The sequence below is a fragment of the Pelmatolapia mariae genome, linkage group LG20 (assembly GCF_036321145.2).
Source record: "Pelmatolapia mariae isolate MD_Pm_ZW linkage group LG20, Pm_UMD_F_2, whole genome shotgun sequence".
NCBI classification, from domain to species: Eukaryota; Metazoa; Chordata; class Actinopteri; order Cichliformes; family Cichlidae; genus Pelmatolapia; species Pelmatolapia mariae.
This window is the reverse complement of record NC_086244.1, coordinates 21,102,117-21,116,528: the sequence shown is the minus strand read 5'-3', so window position 1 is coordinate 21,116,528 and position 14,412 is coordinate 21,102,117. Positions and strand designations below refer to the sequence as shown.

Here is a 14,412-nt window from a genome sequence, read left to right as displayed (position 1 = left end):
AACTGAATTCTCTAAGTTAATTATTTTTAAACAATATATAAATATATGGACATGGATGATGTGTACAGAGATAGAACGCTTGGGTAATCTTTTTCAAAGCAATCATGTACACCACTTGTTTTACACATCTCATTGGGATGTTATAAGGAGATTTATTGCTCCACCCACAGCCAAGATTTCAAGGAACTGCAGCAACTCCGAGAGCTGAGAGACTTCATCTGCTCAGCGCCAACTAAAACCCACTCGCACATCTGACAGCAGTTATACCTGAGGTCAGATTCAGGATAACCAAATCCCCTGGCCCAAATCTACACAGCACAGACAGTGACAGGGACAGCCTGGCACATGCAGGATTGGACAGATTTGACTTGCACACAGTCAGTGATATATCCTGGTGCTACACTCTGCAGATGTCCCGCTCCAATCCGAGGAAGGAGACAGGATATATAGCCAGATGGGCGTAGCAGGAGGATTAGCAGATATATAGGACGTGACTAAAGCACTCAGGTTATGCGTCCATGTAGATGAACTTTTGCAGTTTACTGTCCTCTATTTATACGATGCCTATCTATGAGAAATGTGAGCTTGTAGTCTGTGCAAATTTATTTCTAATGAGGGGAAAAAGAAAAGTTAATCAAATATTTTTTTTATGATTCAAAGCTTGTTGAATGTATCCAACTCCTACCTGTCCGCTGTTTTGTAAGTACAGCACAAGTGGCTCAGCCTTGGTCACAGCAACCCACATTTTCATCCAGCTCTTCCCTTTCTCCTGTACTTGGAGGTGGCCACACAGCAGGCAGTTCTCTGCCGTTAGAGAAACCTGTCTCTGAAACACACATGAGACCAATGATCAAGGACTTCCTCATTTTACTACTGAGCTAATTATTGAACTAAACAGAAAAAGATGCGCTTTAATAAACATGTGTAAAAGACGTATTTATTATATTTTGGACACTTAATCTGATGAGGAATGACAGTACAGTTCTTCTACTGTTCATCCTTATGTAACAGCAATGTAGGACACAGTGAGATTTGTACAGGGACAGGTGTTAAAGCTTCTGCTGCCCCTTGTCTAACCCTTGTACAGCCTACAGCTCCCTCATGTGGTGACTAATCTCACTACAGATGATTCCCCACTGGAATCCTTCAACAGAGACACGAGAGGGAATGAACCTGAATCACAATGCTGTTTCACAGTTTCGTCATCGCTATAAGTGGTTAATGTCCTGTCAGCTTTAAGGTGCAAATACTCTATCCGACTGTACATCTATCCACAGACGGACAGCGGGACAGGGATACAGACACCTGAAGCCGCCAGACTGCGGAGTCAGCAGAGACGACAGATTCGCCTTAAGCCGAGATCTCATTATCATATTAGTCATCAAAAAGGGATTAGCTGATCTTTCAGTGTGAATGTCTTTGCACATGTACTGCACGTATGTGTGCAACGTGTGTAGCAGTGTGTGCATACAGCACAGTAACTTAAACACGACAGTACAGGAGTAAAAAGGCACTGCAGTGCTTTCTACTCTTTGTTGCCAGCAGCACAGTGTGGCTCCTGCCAACACTGAGCAATAACCTATTGGCATAAGCCAATGCAGCAAAAAAACTATTATTCATTATGTGTGTGTCTGTATTATTTTGTTCTAACCTCAGGTGCAGTTTTTCTTCTCTGTTCACCAGTACCAAGGTTCTCTATGCTGAGGCTGGCTTCGAAACATTCAGGACACACTCGGCTCGTTTTGTTGTCCATCTTTGAACACTTTGCACAGATGGCCTGCAGAAGGACAGAGAGCGAACAGCAGACAGTTATTTGTCTAAAATTTCCACTTGTTCCACCACTTTTCTCTCCATCCCACCAAAAACAACGCCCAAATTTGTCTCGTTCCATCTGTGCTCACCGCTCCGCAGGACTTGCAGTGATGTTTGCGCTTGGTGAAATTGAAGCTCTCGCTGCAGCCTTTACATGTCTGCTTCTCCTTCTCCTTTTTCTTGGAACTCTTCTGGAAAAAAAGGGATTGTGTGTAAAGGCCTTCAGCCTGCTCAATTTCAGCACAAGCGAAGCAAAAGGAATGTCTGACAGCTTGTCCTGCTACATCCCGTGTTTGTTTGGCTTTCTGTCTCCCTTTTCTCCCTTCTATTAACAAAGATAGGGGGCATACACCCATCAGACACACGAAATTATCCACACAGATTGTTGTTATAGATACTACATATGTGGGATGTATAAATAAATCTCTCCCTGTTTGTATAGATAACAGAAAAACTTTTTATTTTTGAGATTAGCATCATCACATTTGCTCAACCTAACTGTAATGTATGCTTTAGCATAACAAAAAACACTTTGAAAAACAAACACAGCTAACGAGACTATTGTTATATTTAGAAGCATTTCTTTAAGGACATTCTTCGACTAATTTTCCCTTTTTGGAAATGTAGTTTTACTCTAAAAACTACAAAAAAAACATTGTTCACTGGGACTAGTGTTTGACTTAGTTTGACTCATCCTCTTGGAGTCTGCCCAAAGTCAGTCTCACTCCCTTTTGCATTCACTAGACAACCATCAACAATGTCCTGAATAAGAGGCAACTACTTTTCTCTCTCTCTGGCTTCTTATAGGAATGAGCTATGCAGCACACTCAGGAGCTCATAGAGGGATCAGGACTGTGTTACTTTTCTGTAAGAGCATCTTACCCTTTCTTGTAGTCTTTCGCCATCAGAGTCGATGGATGTGTTCGACCAGAAACCCTGAGGAGGAGGACACACACAGTGAGCAACAGTAGTTTAACCTTGCAGTCAGCCATCTCTACCACTAGGTGTCAGTCTAGACCTTCTGAATCTGCTCCTCTGGCTTGTGTCACTACATTTGGCTTGGGACCAGCTAAGGCCAACTCAAAGTGGGTCAAAGCACATCTATGATAGTTTTGTATATACTTTGAGTTGGGCTTTCCCTATTAGGTCATGAGAGATCTCTGTGAGAGGAGACTCGCAGACTCTACACGTGGAAATGGCGAGAGCTGTATGTACCCGAACATGACAGGAAGGTTAAGTGAGCGTATTGTCTGTATGATACTACCACATCCATAGAAGGAGAGCTATTCAGGCAGACAAAGGCCAGACTATGACAAGCTTGTTTGGTGTACCACTAGTCTCCCATGATTCATTGCCAAGGATGACCAATCGACTGACTGATCAATGAAGTGCCTGATGAAGGCGGAGTGAGACTGACCGGTGACTCTGGCACATGGTCGTCTTCCCGGGAGAAGGAGCTGTTGAAGGCTTTGAACGTCTTGCTGTTTTGTTTGTGTCGTTCAATCGTGGCCTGGATAACCTGAGAGTCAGAAGAGATTTACAGGAAAGAGGAGGAACAATTATGAGTTGAAAGAGGGAAGAAGGAGGAAAGCCGTCTTTCTTTCTCCTGCCTAACTGAAGAACAAAGAAAGCATGTGTGGTATGCTGACTACCCTGACTGTGCTTCAAACAAGTGACAGCGGCAATGACATCAGAGCTTAAAAAGTATCATGGTCCTAATGCTGGAGTCTCAAGATAACTAGTTGGCTAGTAGTGTGCAAAAACCTTTGCTTCTTTTTGCTTTCCACTGTCTGTAAACTTTTGGAGTGGTACCATAGCCCCTCCTAATCTTCACATACTGAAAAAAAAACCCTCCACAGTTTCTCCAGTTGCCCATTCCCTATTACAGCCTGCAAGATGTAGTAATCAGCTTTATTCTGCTGTAATAGGCTAAATGAGCAATAATGAGGGGCTTTATTAGAGAATATAATTCCCAAACACTGCATGAGTTTGTAGAGGAAATCTCTTCTAATTCTTCTTTAATAAAACACAACAACCAAAGGCACAGACCAAAAATGCTGCATGTACATGAGAGGCACAGACAGTGTTTCATATGCATGCAAGTGTTCTACTTCAAGTGGGTGAAATTTACCTGAATCCAGTCTTCCTTCTCCTCAGCCGTCCTGTAAAGTTAGCAAAATATGATTCGATGATTTCACCCTACTAGAAAATTCAGGCCATCACCATGACTGAATAAATATTCACAAATAAGCGCAATTCATTGTGCACACAGAGCCCCAAAGAGTGGAAACATGAGAAAATAACAAGTAAATAGGGCATTAAATAATGATAAGCTAAGTTCCCAAAATAGTTTTGTTCACTGGCTAATTTAAATACTTGTAAAGAAAAATACAAATTACTTTAGTAACAGTTACATTAAGGCTAATGATAAAAAAATCAGTCAGAGTTAGCTGGCCACAAGCTAACCAGCTAAGTCTGTTGTTTTTCTTCAAAATCAAAGAAAAGTGTTAAAGGTAAATGCTGGTATGTAAGCCTAACCCACTGATAGGGTTAGATAAGTGACTAAAACATTATGCAAAGGATCCCAGCAGAGAACGATGTATATTTAACATGTATATGTCTCAAAAGTCTGAGTTTAGCCTACAAAAAGATCAGTTATCAAAAGGCAAGGTAACTGCAAGCTAGTTTCTGGTTATCCAATTGCAATACAAGCCCTGCAAAGCTTTCACAAACAAACCTCTGGGGACAGTGGCGTGCTTATGTTGTGACTTTTTTGCTACATATGGATGATAATAAAAAGCCTTTTGGGCCATAAAAACCATTTTGATCAGGATGACTGTTAATCAAATAGGAGAAGAAATCCTACATCAATAAAAGTGCACTTTGAAGTCGGACAAGAACTGCTGCAGACAGAGTGGATGATATTATTGGTTTAAGTAATTCTGCTTAAGTGAAATTATGACTGAATAACAACAAAATCACAGTGTACAATTCTGAAATGGACAACTGCGATGGGATTACATTTGATCCATTTTGCGGTTGATGGTTGTAACATTCTTGTTCAACATTTGATCCGTTCCAGACTTCTTTGTATTTATTAATAATTTAAATCCCAAAAGAGGAGAAAATGGTGCCTAGGCTAAAAAACACTGGATTTTTCCTTTAACATCAGCAGTTATTGATTTTGATTGGCTGAAAGATTATATTTTTGAGACTTGTTACTCATGTAAGTAATAATAACACAGCTTCATATTCTAAAACAATATGAAGTGCTTTATTTACAGAATAATGTCTTCATTTTTGTTAAATATTATGTGGCTCTGAGGCTGTTTCGCATATCTTTACCTGGCTTGCAGCTCCAGTGAACGTCGCTTACCGATGATGGCAAACGTGTGAGGAAGGTTCTGCTTCACATTCTCCTGCACCTGGGGTCAAAAAGCAGAAGAATGCCACTTACAGTCGGTACAACAAGTGAACGGCCACGGGAGAAAAAAACTAAATCTAGAGAATAGGCTGAAAAGCAACATTATACCTCCATGCCAGCAATGTCAATCCTCTCTCTGACACTGAACTTCTGCCCCATAAGTCGGAGTTTAGGCACACAGTATAGCACCATATTGTTGAACTAGATCAGAGACAGAAATAATGAAGTTGATGAACAGGACAGATCAAATAAAAATCTTCCTTTACTTTATATTTGTCAAACTTAACAGGCCTCTCACCAAATAGAGGTATCGGTCTTGCGCTGTCCCGTTTTTGGCTGACATCTTCTTGATATGTCCTTCTTTTATGAGCTCATTGGCTGGGTTAACTATGTCCTCCTCTCCTCCAAGCCTCTCATAAACCTCCAACAGTTTGTGCATCTTTTCCTAAAAACATAGAGCAACAGGAGGAAGCACAAAAGCTGAGAAGATACTCTACAGCGAGAGGGTAATATATTGTTATCACATACAATTCTTACTCATTCTTTTTCAGCAAGGTGGAAAGTATATATTACAATTCTTTATTGATTCACAGACGCATGTGTCTGCTTGAGCTGTTTAAAGAACATGAAAGACATCACGACAAGACAGAGGAAAAATACGAGGAGGTTGGGTGTTAAAAAAAGTCAGTCAGACTTCCGCGAGCTATGAACAAGAAGGCAGGAAACAGCAGCTTCCTGTCTGTACCAATGCAATGCTGCTGACTGACTGTACCACATCAGCTACTCTCTTATTGGGCAATGCATTATCTAGTTCCTAATCAGCCAAGTGGTAGAGTACTGGAAAGAGTTTATGCATAGAAGAGAAGATAGCAAAAACATAAAAATAAAAGAATGACTCAGAGCATCGAGCAAAGCCTTACCATTTTCCTGATTGCTGCATTGGAGTGGTTAGCTGCGGTAGAAATGAGCTCCAGTGCTTCTGTAATACACATTTGTGAGTAACAAGAATTAATAAAAACAAAGTCATGTTATTAATAAGCTAAGACTATCAGAAACTCTGATATAAATCTCTTACAAACACAATCACGCGCTTGTGAAAATATGTTATTCACAGAAAAATCGTCAAGGCTGTTCCATTTCTACAAACTTAAAAAGACACATACTCCTAACATTAACCACACAGTGTGTTCTAGGCTGGCTTCCAGCCAGTCAAGAGTCTAGTACTAATGCCTGCGAGTACCTGAGTCAGCCATCTTAATCATAACCTACATAAACAGAAGAGACACACAGGCGGGGGGAAATGAGGCCAAAACAACTGTGATAAATTGCTGTTCAGCTGGAGAGGATGAGAGAAACCTTTCCACAGACTCCAAACAACGCCGTGTGGTGACGTTAAGGATTAGGTAAATGGATACAGGGATGTAGGAGGACATGAGATAATGTAATATATGTAATCTGTTTCTGCCAGGCTGTAGTTGAAACAACACGAGGAGTACTCTGACCTTTGTGAAGTATTGTGGTATCATACTAACAGCTACGCAGAGACGTAGGAGGCCTATGTCCTACCTTTATCTTCATAACACATTCATTTAACTAGTTATTCTAATGATTATCATCACATAAGATCTGGTTATTTTGTACAAGGACTTTTTTTTGCTATACATGTACACCGATCATCTCAGAAGACTATCAAACACTTAAAGTGTACAAATCATCACAGTGTTGATAAATTATAGCAAAAAACCCCCCATAGTTTTATCCTAATCTAACCCTGCATATGCAATGCAATAGTGTTCAATATGACGGAAATTAAGTGCAACACTTCATAATTCTAAAACTGTGATAACACTAAGATATTCATTCTGCGTCATAAGTGGGTTTTAGCTGTGCAGAGTAAAACTAGAAAAACACAGAGGGACGTCTTCAGAGCGCCCGTGGTCTCAAACAGCCTGTTTTCACATTTACCACAAGGTGAAGTGAATTTTGGCTCCTTTTGATCAGTCGAGTGGTTTTGCAGTTTGTGCAGTCGACAGTCGAGGGAAAAGAAGACATTTGCTGTGAAAACAGATACTGGCCAGTTCCTCTCACCTTCCCTCCTGTCCTTGTACAGTTATGGAGTCGAATAACTCCCAAGTGTTCACTGCTGTATGAACTGGACAGGACATATTTTTGCTTTATCTGCACTTTTTTGGGGGGGGGGGATGTTTAATCTGCTCATGTTCTTTTAGTTTTTTTCCCTAGTGACCTTTAATGATTTCATGGGCTTTAGCTGAACGGTACTTTCTTGTATTATTTATTTATTCTTCTGTTCTGAATCCATATTTCTGAGTAAAGCTAAACTGTGTCCGCCTTGAGCTGAATACTCATCAATGGGTGGCGTATTTCATACAACAAGCGCATCTTTAAAATGTGATTTACATGAAGCTTTAGATTACTGAGGAAAGCAAAGACACAGATGGTTGGATTTCTCTGTGATCTGGAGTTGATCAGTCGTGAAGCGTAAACGTGCGAGTCAGCAGCAATAATAATGGTTTGCATTTATATAGCGCTTTTCGAGACCCTCAAAGCGTTTTACAATTCCACTATTCATTCACTCTCACATTCACACACTGATGGAGGCAAGCTACAGTTGTAGCCACAGCTGCCCTGGAGCAGACTGACAGAAGCGAGGCTGCCATATCGGCCCCTCTGGCCTAACCAGTAGGCGGTAGGTGAAGTGTCTTGCCCAGGGACACAACAACCAAGACAGACAGAGCAGGGAATCGAACCGGTAACCTTCCGGTTACAAGATGAGCTTCCCAACCCCCTGAACCCCGGCAACTCACTTTCAGCATCTTTTCTGTCGAGAGCATCATCGGGCAACTTCTTCAGGTAGTCTTTGAGCAAGAGCTCATAGCGAGGAATCCTTTGGACTGGCTCTAACATGTGGTGCTGCAACGTCAGATTCCCGCACACATCCTGTTTCTGTTGGTTGAAACAAAAAAACAAAACATTAACTGATTAATTCAGAAAGAAGAAATGTTAAATTTTGGCTAAAAATCCCAAAATTCCTGACAAAACTATATAAAACCCAAATAATCTTTAGATATGTGTGATTGGATGTTCTTTTCCGATACATGCTGTTGAAAAAATGTAAAAATAGAAAAAAAAAGGAGAAGAGAGAAACCTGTATATTCTGAACGACACTCTTAAATTGTGACGATCGCTGCGTCCAGGTGTTGACCAAGTCCATGGCCCGGTCAAAGTTCTTCACATACTCTCCATACATCTTCATGAATGGAGCCAGTTTCTGGAGGATGTCTCCAATGCGTGGTTTGTTTTCCCTAAAGCAAGAACGTGCAAACAAACAGATGATTCCAAAACGAATTTCCATGCCAAGGTGTCTAGTATTTCATATGCACTTGTCTCTATATCAAAAGATTGTTGCAGTGTTTTAATTAAATGCACATTAGCTACTTGTTCATGTAAATGTGTAGACAGCTTTACAGATGTAAATACATCAAGTTTGAGGGAAAATTCCCAAAGCCTATTGGGAAAAAGATCACACAGTTTCCTACTAAAGCAGGGAAGAGGTAATTAAAGGGTTGCTTTAGCAGATTCATTTCACAGATCCATGTTAGAACCAAGAGAGGCTGCACAAGCATAAATACTATAATACTGGGGGCAATTACATCACTCATAAAGAGACACAAACAAAGGCTCATAACTAATGAGAGTAATCTCAAGAATTTTATTGGGGCATTACAGAAATTAATCCTCCTTATGAATTTTCTTCCTAAGGTGCACTTTTCGGACTTGATGTCCTTTGTTTTGTTTTGTTTTGTTTTTTCAAGTTTATTTCAGCCAATAAATTTTAATGAGTTAATGTGAGGGGAGCCATTATGTGACAGGTCTCCAGAGGAGTCATTATCTACCAAGGGTGGCTGATGTTGGCATAATATCACAGACTGGAAGCAGATTTCCTGCTTACTGTGGGAAAAAAGGACAAAAAAAATACCCTCAACCTGTAAGTCTTTATGAGTCGCATAAATACACACAAGCTAAAATCAGACACTGCTGAAAACCTGACAATAATGACCCCCCAACGGCTCATCTCTTCACACTGATACTTTAGGAAAGCCACCGAAATGCCGAGCGTTTAGTCCTCACCATTCATCAGTAATCCGTGTCTTGAGCTCAGGGAGCAGGAACTTATCGTGAAAGCAGTAGATAGAAGAGATGTTGGAGAAGATCCCTGTAATGACATCCTGAGGGATTCCAGCCTCGGTGAGCTTTGTGCAAAATACCTGCAGAGAAAATATTTGTATATAAAAACTCACGCTGAGAACACAACTTGACTCGACTCAGCTCTGTGTAAGTAGCAGGTATGTAAACTCAGGCAGAAAAATGTCCGTGTTGTCATATATATCTAAGTGTGAATGACATCAAGCTAAGATTACTTTTCTGCAGATGTGCTAAAAACCAGATAAACTACACTATATAATCTAAACTTTACTGATGCTTTTCACGCCTTGAACACCAACTTGCTGAAGATGATTTAGTAGGCCAAGGTAAACGACTGTTAATGCGGTGGGTTTGTGGGTATTTAAATGTTTAGTATGTAGAAGGTCTTAAAAGGAAGAAGAAGAAATAAGGAACAAAAGGTCTAATGAATGATGTCATAGAATGCATAATGAGGAATGTAGTATTCAAAGGCTGGGGTGGTTGACTGTTGGTTGTGCATAGACACGCGCTGTAAACTTCCAGGTTTGAGAAGTGAAGCTGATGTGGGAGTGCCAGCAGGCAACTGCATGCATTTTTTTTAAACTGCAGTCTGCTTTAGTGTAAAATAGATGGTAAAAACACTATAAAGCCCAGTATGCTTTAAGGTGGTTCAAGACAAACTGTTGATCTTTTATTATCAGTCTACAGGCCTGATTCATATTAGCAAGTAAAATCTCAGGATATCTAGGTGACTGCTGTTTGCGCTTATTCTCTTGTGTGTTTTTAAACTTTGTGGAAATGTGACACTCAGTTACTGAAGAATCAATAACTGACTATCAGTACTGTTGGCTTAGAAAATGTTTCTGTCCAATTAAGCACTATTACAGATCGACTGATTTCACTGGGGGAGCATCAGCGACAGATTCTTTATGTACAGGTTCAGCTTAATAATCGAGCACATCATTCGCCATTACTCTTGTGATAAAGTCCAAATCACTGCATCTAGTTTTGCTTCCTTGACAATCGCAGTAACCGGTATGCACTGATGTATCCACGGAAACAAGTTTCATGTGAAAGTTGTAAGACAAAAACAGGAAGTTAACCATAAAAGCGTTCTGCCTTCAGTAACAAATAAACCATAGCTGCTCTGTGATAGGGCAGAGATCATCAACTCTACCACATGAGCTCAACAAAGAGGAAGGCGACTTAACCACTGGCAGTGAAGCACTCGTCATAAACGCGACTCACCACGCTGCAGGTAGAGAAAAAACTGCAGGAACAGGAAAAAAGGCAGTCAAACTTTAACCTGTCACAAAGAAGCCGAGAGTGTGAGGTCTAACTGGGTGATAAAAATTAAGAGCCGCAATGACTGGTTTGCGTCTGAACATCAGCCAAGTAACTTGTGTTCCTGAGGTCCTTCAATTCATTATTTTAAGTTACGTTAAAGTGAGCATCTCTGGGTTTTAGAGTGCAGGCCAGTGCAAACTGGCACAAAGGTTTATTTTATAGAGGAGATTGTGCAATAGATTAATCTAGAAAATAACCTTGTAAAATTAGAAGCTGGGCAGAAGTCAAGTAAGTAAGATCACTGAGTTCACATCCTTTTTTTTTTTTTTTTTAACAGCCCGATTTATCCAGAGTCTTTTCTGAAGTTTTAAGTTTGAATATAAATGTTTTCTGTGAAAGAAGACAAACTATATTCACTGGTAGATACAAAATATGATTTTTTTAAAATGACCAAGGGTAGACAGCTATATCAAAAAATAGCTGTCTAGTCATAAATAGAGCCAAGGGTCAGGAAACACACGCTTAGTTCACAGAATTTAGACAGAAATATAGATCACTGCGTGGGTTGCAACACACAACAACCTACGTGCCTCCTTTAACAGACACACACACGATGCACACTCAGGTTTGCGGTGACGAAGCACTCTTTATGTTGGACATTCATAAATATAGTCCACACGCACACAAACAGAGGTGCATTACATCTTACAAGATAGCACTTAGAGCGCTCTAAGTAATCAAGCCAGCAGAGGGTTGGCGTATAGTGGGTCTCAATCCCAGCATTAATCCAGATCAGCTGTAATCTCAATCGCTAACAACACTAGCACTACTAGGTGACAGAAATTCGAACCGGATACAAGAAAAACCTCGCACAAAGCCAGTAACAGATAAAGAGACACATACGAAAGGAAAGCGATACCTGGTCGAGGAGATTGAGTCGTTTCACGTAGGCCTCTTCAGTTTGGAGAAGCTCTTTGGCAATATTCAGGAGTTTCTGAGCTTCTGAGCACTGAGGGGAAACAGAAAAGCACCACAAAGATTACATCTAAGGCAAAAGAAGACAAAAATACACACCAACTCCACCATATTTGAGAAGTTTTCAGACAGTAGTCAGAGGTGAAAGAAAGCTGACACCTTATGCTTTAAGTTATAACTAATCATGTGACAAAAACATACGTTCAAAGATCATTATCGATATTGATCTTTGCAATATAATGTGATATAATTCACCACAGCCACCCAACAGGTTACACTGCACAGCTACTGCCACAGAAGCATTTTTAGGATGTAATTATTCAGTGTTAAAGTAACCACTGTTACTACTTCCTACCTGAATAACCTTTATGTTACACTTTCTGTAAACACTAAACAACATTCGTAATATATAGTTTTATTTATTTATTTTTACCCTTTTTTACCCCGCAGTTATTCACTCTGCTTTTTGTATGAAACCACTAACATGGGATAGCTGCTCTCTTTTTAGCACACAAACACGTGCATCGGTTTTATAACCAAACTGTGTGGCAGAGAGATACCAATTATTGAGTTCCTTAAAATTCAAATTTCTGTGTTACTTCTTCATTTAAAGTTTAACCTCACGTGAGTGTGACACTAGGATTCCATTTTCACATCCATGTGGTAAAGGGATAAACTTCCTTTGTGCTCATCTTTGGTATCGATTTACGACATGTACATACACGATTATTTTGTCACATCACTGCCGCTTACGTCCCAATGTTCAAAACACTACTAGGTGATACGGAAACTCAAACCCCGTGTTTGTCTCACCATGTGTCACCCCTGTGATGACCGGTGAGGGTGTAACCCACCTCACACCCAGTTCCTGCTGGAGCTGTTGCAGCACCCCAACAGCCTTTGAAGCATCAACAGACAGAGCTCATGGCTGGCTTGATGAGAAGTAGCAGCAATGCTTGTAGGAAAAACAGAAGTGTCTGAAGGGGATCTTGGACTTATGTAAAAGCCCAAAATATTTATGCTTGTGGCTGAGGTAACTATCAGCAGCGTCTGCAGCAAATTACTGTAAACTGACATTCAGAAAGTGTTATTTTAGTCACCGGTTTAGTTCAGCAGCAGTAAACTATGAGATGTGCTAATAGCTGCTGCGGTGAAATTGAAGAGCTCTGTTTCCTCTCTCTTTCGCTTTGACTTGATGAGATGAAATGACATAAAAACGCTGCAGTAGTTCATCCTTGTATCACTGGTTCAACGCACACTGAGGTCACAAAACATTTAGCCTATTGCAACAATGCGGGTTTCGCAACAGCTGTCTTCAAATTAAAACACGGAGCCTTATTTCCAGAATATAATGACTGCAACACATTCATTTAAGCCAAACCTAAACCTGAGCTTAACCAAGTCTTGATGTAAAAATTATAGAATTTGTGCTATGGGGAGTCGTTTTTTGCCTCCCAGATTGCGACTGTGCAAAAAAACCTGAAACCTTGACCCTGCAGTAAGGGGATCTTGAGGCTTTGTTCTCGCTGATGGATGAAAATACTCCTACTCATAAAGCAGGAAGGAATACTGAATCGTTTATTATAAAAATGATGTTGCACATGTGGTATGTCCTTCACAGTCACCATCAGAGCAGCCCCATCCTTCCAGCTGAGCTCCAGAGACATGGAGAATCAATACCAGTGTGCACTGAAGTTGTTTTGATGACCTAAGATCTCACTAAGATAATTCAGCTTGGGTTTTTCCGTTAATTTGTCACTCCTCTGTACTCTTACCCTGGCACAGATGGCAGGGGAAAACTCACCAGAGATTATGCTTTGTAAGGAAATCTAACAATGCCAAATATTACTATGTGAACAAAAGTGAAACTCAGTTTTCATTGTGTGCAAAGAAGAGGGCACACAAAGTCAGCAGAACTTGTTTTCAGTCACTCTTGCACCTCACATCACTAAAAAAAAACCACATCCTCTGTCAAAAGGTTGTCATTATAGAGCCATCAACATGTCAGCTGTGCTGTTAGACACATTCATGTAGACACAGAAAGGCTACCAACCACACACGCACACACATAGATCAACACACCCTTCCTCTGCACAGCGATGCTGGGATCAGGAAGCGCTGAGGAGCACAGATACCTTTTCCCCAAAAGGCTGCGGGTGTGGGCAGATAGTTCATGTTTTACAGTATTGACAACAGCTGAGGAAGAACAACTACTGATGACATTCATGAGTGCAATGGCACATAAATCTACTGTCTTAAAATACTCCTATCGGTTCCTAATGTCTAACATTTCTGGATTTAGCCTGAGTAGTATTTACAAAAAGCATTCTCACTGGACAGCTTTGTCTGTCATCACCTTCACGATCACTTCTTCTTTTCCAATATTAGTATATTTCATGTCTGTGATACTGTTGTACTATGATACTTTCACAAACTGCTGGATAGAACAGGAAGCACTGACCACACATTTAGGCCACAAGGAAAGATATGAGAACTATCTGAGGTACCTGTGTTGTTTACAATCGATACTGTACTGCGACACAAGTGAAGAAGAGGAGAAAGCTGAAATTTTAGATCAGCTGTAGGAACACTCTGTCTGTGCAGTTTTTGATCTGGCAAAAAAACATCCTTTTGTTACAGCTCTTGGGCAGCTATTCCACTTTTTTTAAATATGTAACACAAGAGTCCCTTTTAGCTACAGCTCAAGTCAT

General features: G+C 40.4%; 1 protein-coding gene across 2 annotated transcripts in view; it reads right to left on the bottom strand.

The window, feature by feature from the left end:
• Window positions 1-14,412, bottom strand: part of fgd (faciogenital dysplasia) — a 51,847-nt gene that overhangs the window by 2,001 nt on the left and 35,434 nt on the right. The window contains exons 5-18 of one of the 2 annotated variants that reach the window (XM_063464006.1): window positions 11,646-11,735; window positions 9,386-9,522; window positions 8,403-8,559; window positions 8,062-8,200; window positions 6,157-6,215; window positions 5,535-5,681; window positions 5,345-5,437; window positions 5,158-5,237; window positions 3,944-3,974; window positions 3,230-3,331; window positions 2,695-2,748; window positions 1,902-2,000; window positions 1,652-1,777; window positions 686-826 (exon numbers count right to left, since the gene is read on the bottom strand). In XM_063464006.1, the coding sequence (XP_063320076.1) occupies window positions 686-826; window positions 1,652-1,777; window positions 1,902-2,000; window positions 2,695-2,748; window positions 3,230-3,331; window positions 3,944-3,974; window positions 5,158-5,237; window positions 5,345-5,437; window positions 5,535-5,681; window positions 6,157-6,215; window positions 8,062-8,200; window positions 8,403-8,559; window positions 9,386-9,522; window positions 11,646-11,735 (1,455 nt within the window). Of the gene's footprint in view, window positions 1-685; window positions 827-1,651; window positions 1,778-1,901; window positions 2,004-2,694; window positions 2,749-3,229; window positions 3,332-3,943; window positions 3,975-5,157; window positions 5,238-5,344; window positions 5,438-5,534; window positions 5,682-6,156; window positions 6,216-8,061; window positions 8,201-8,402; window positions 8,560-9,385; window positions 9,523-11,645; window positions 11,736-14,412 lie in introns of both variants that reach the window. The other variant, XM_063464005.1, reaches the window with a different exon arrangement.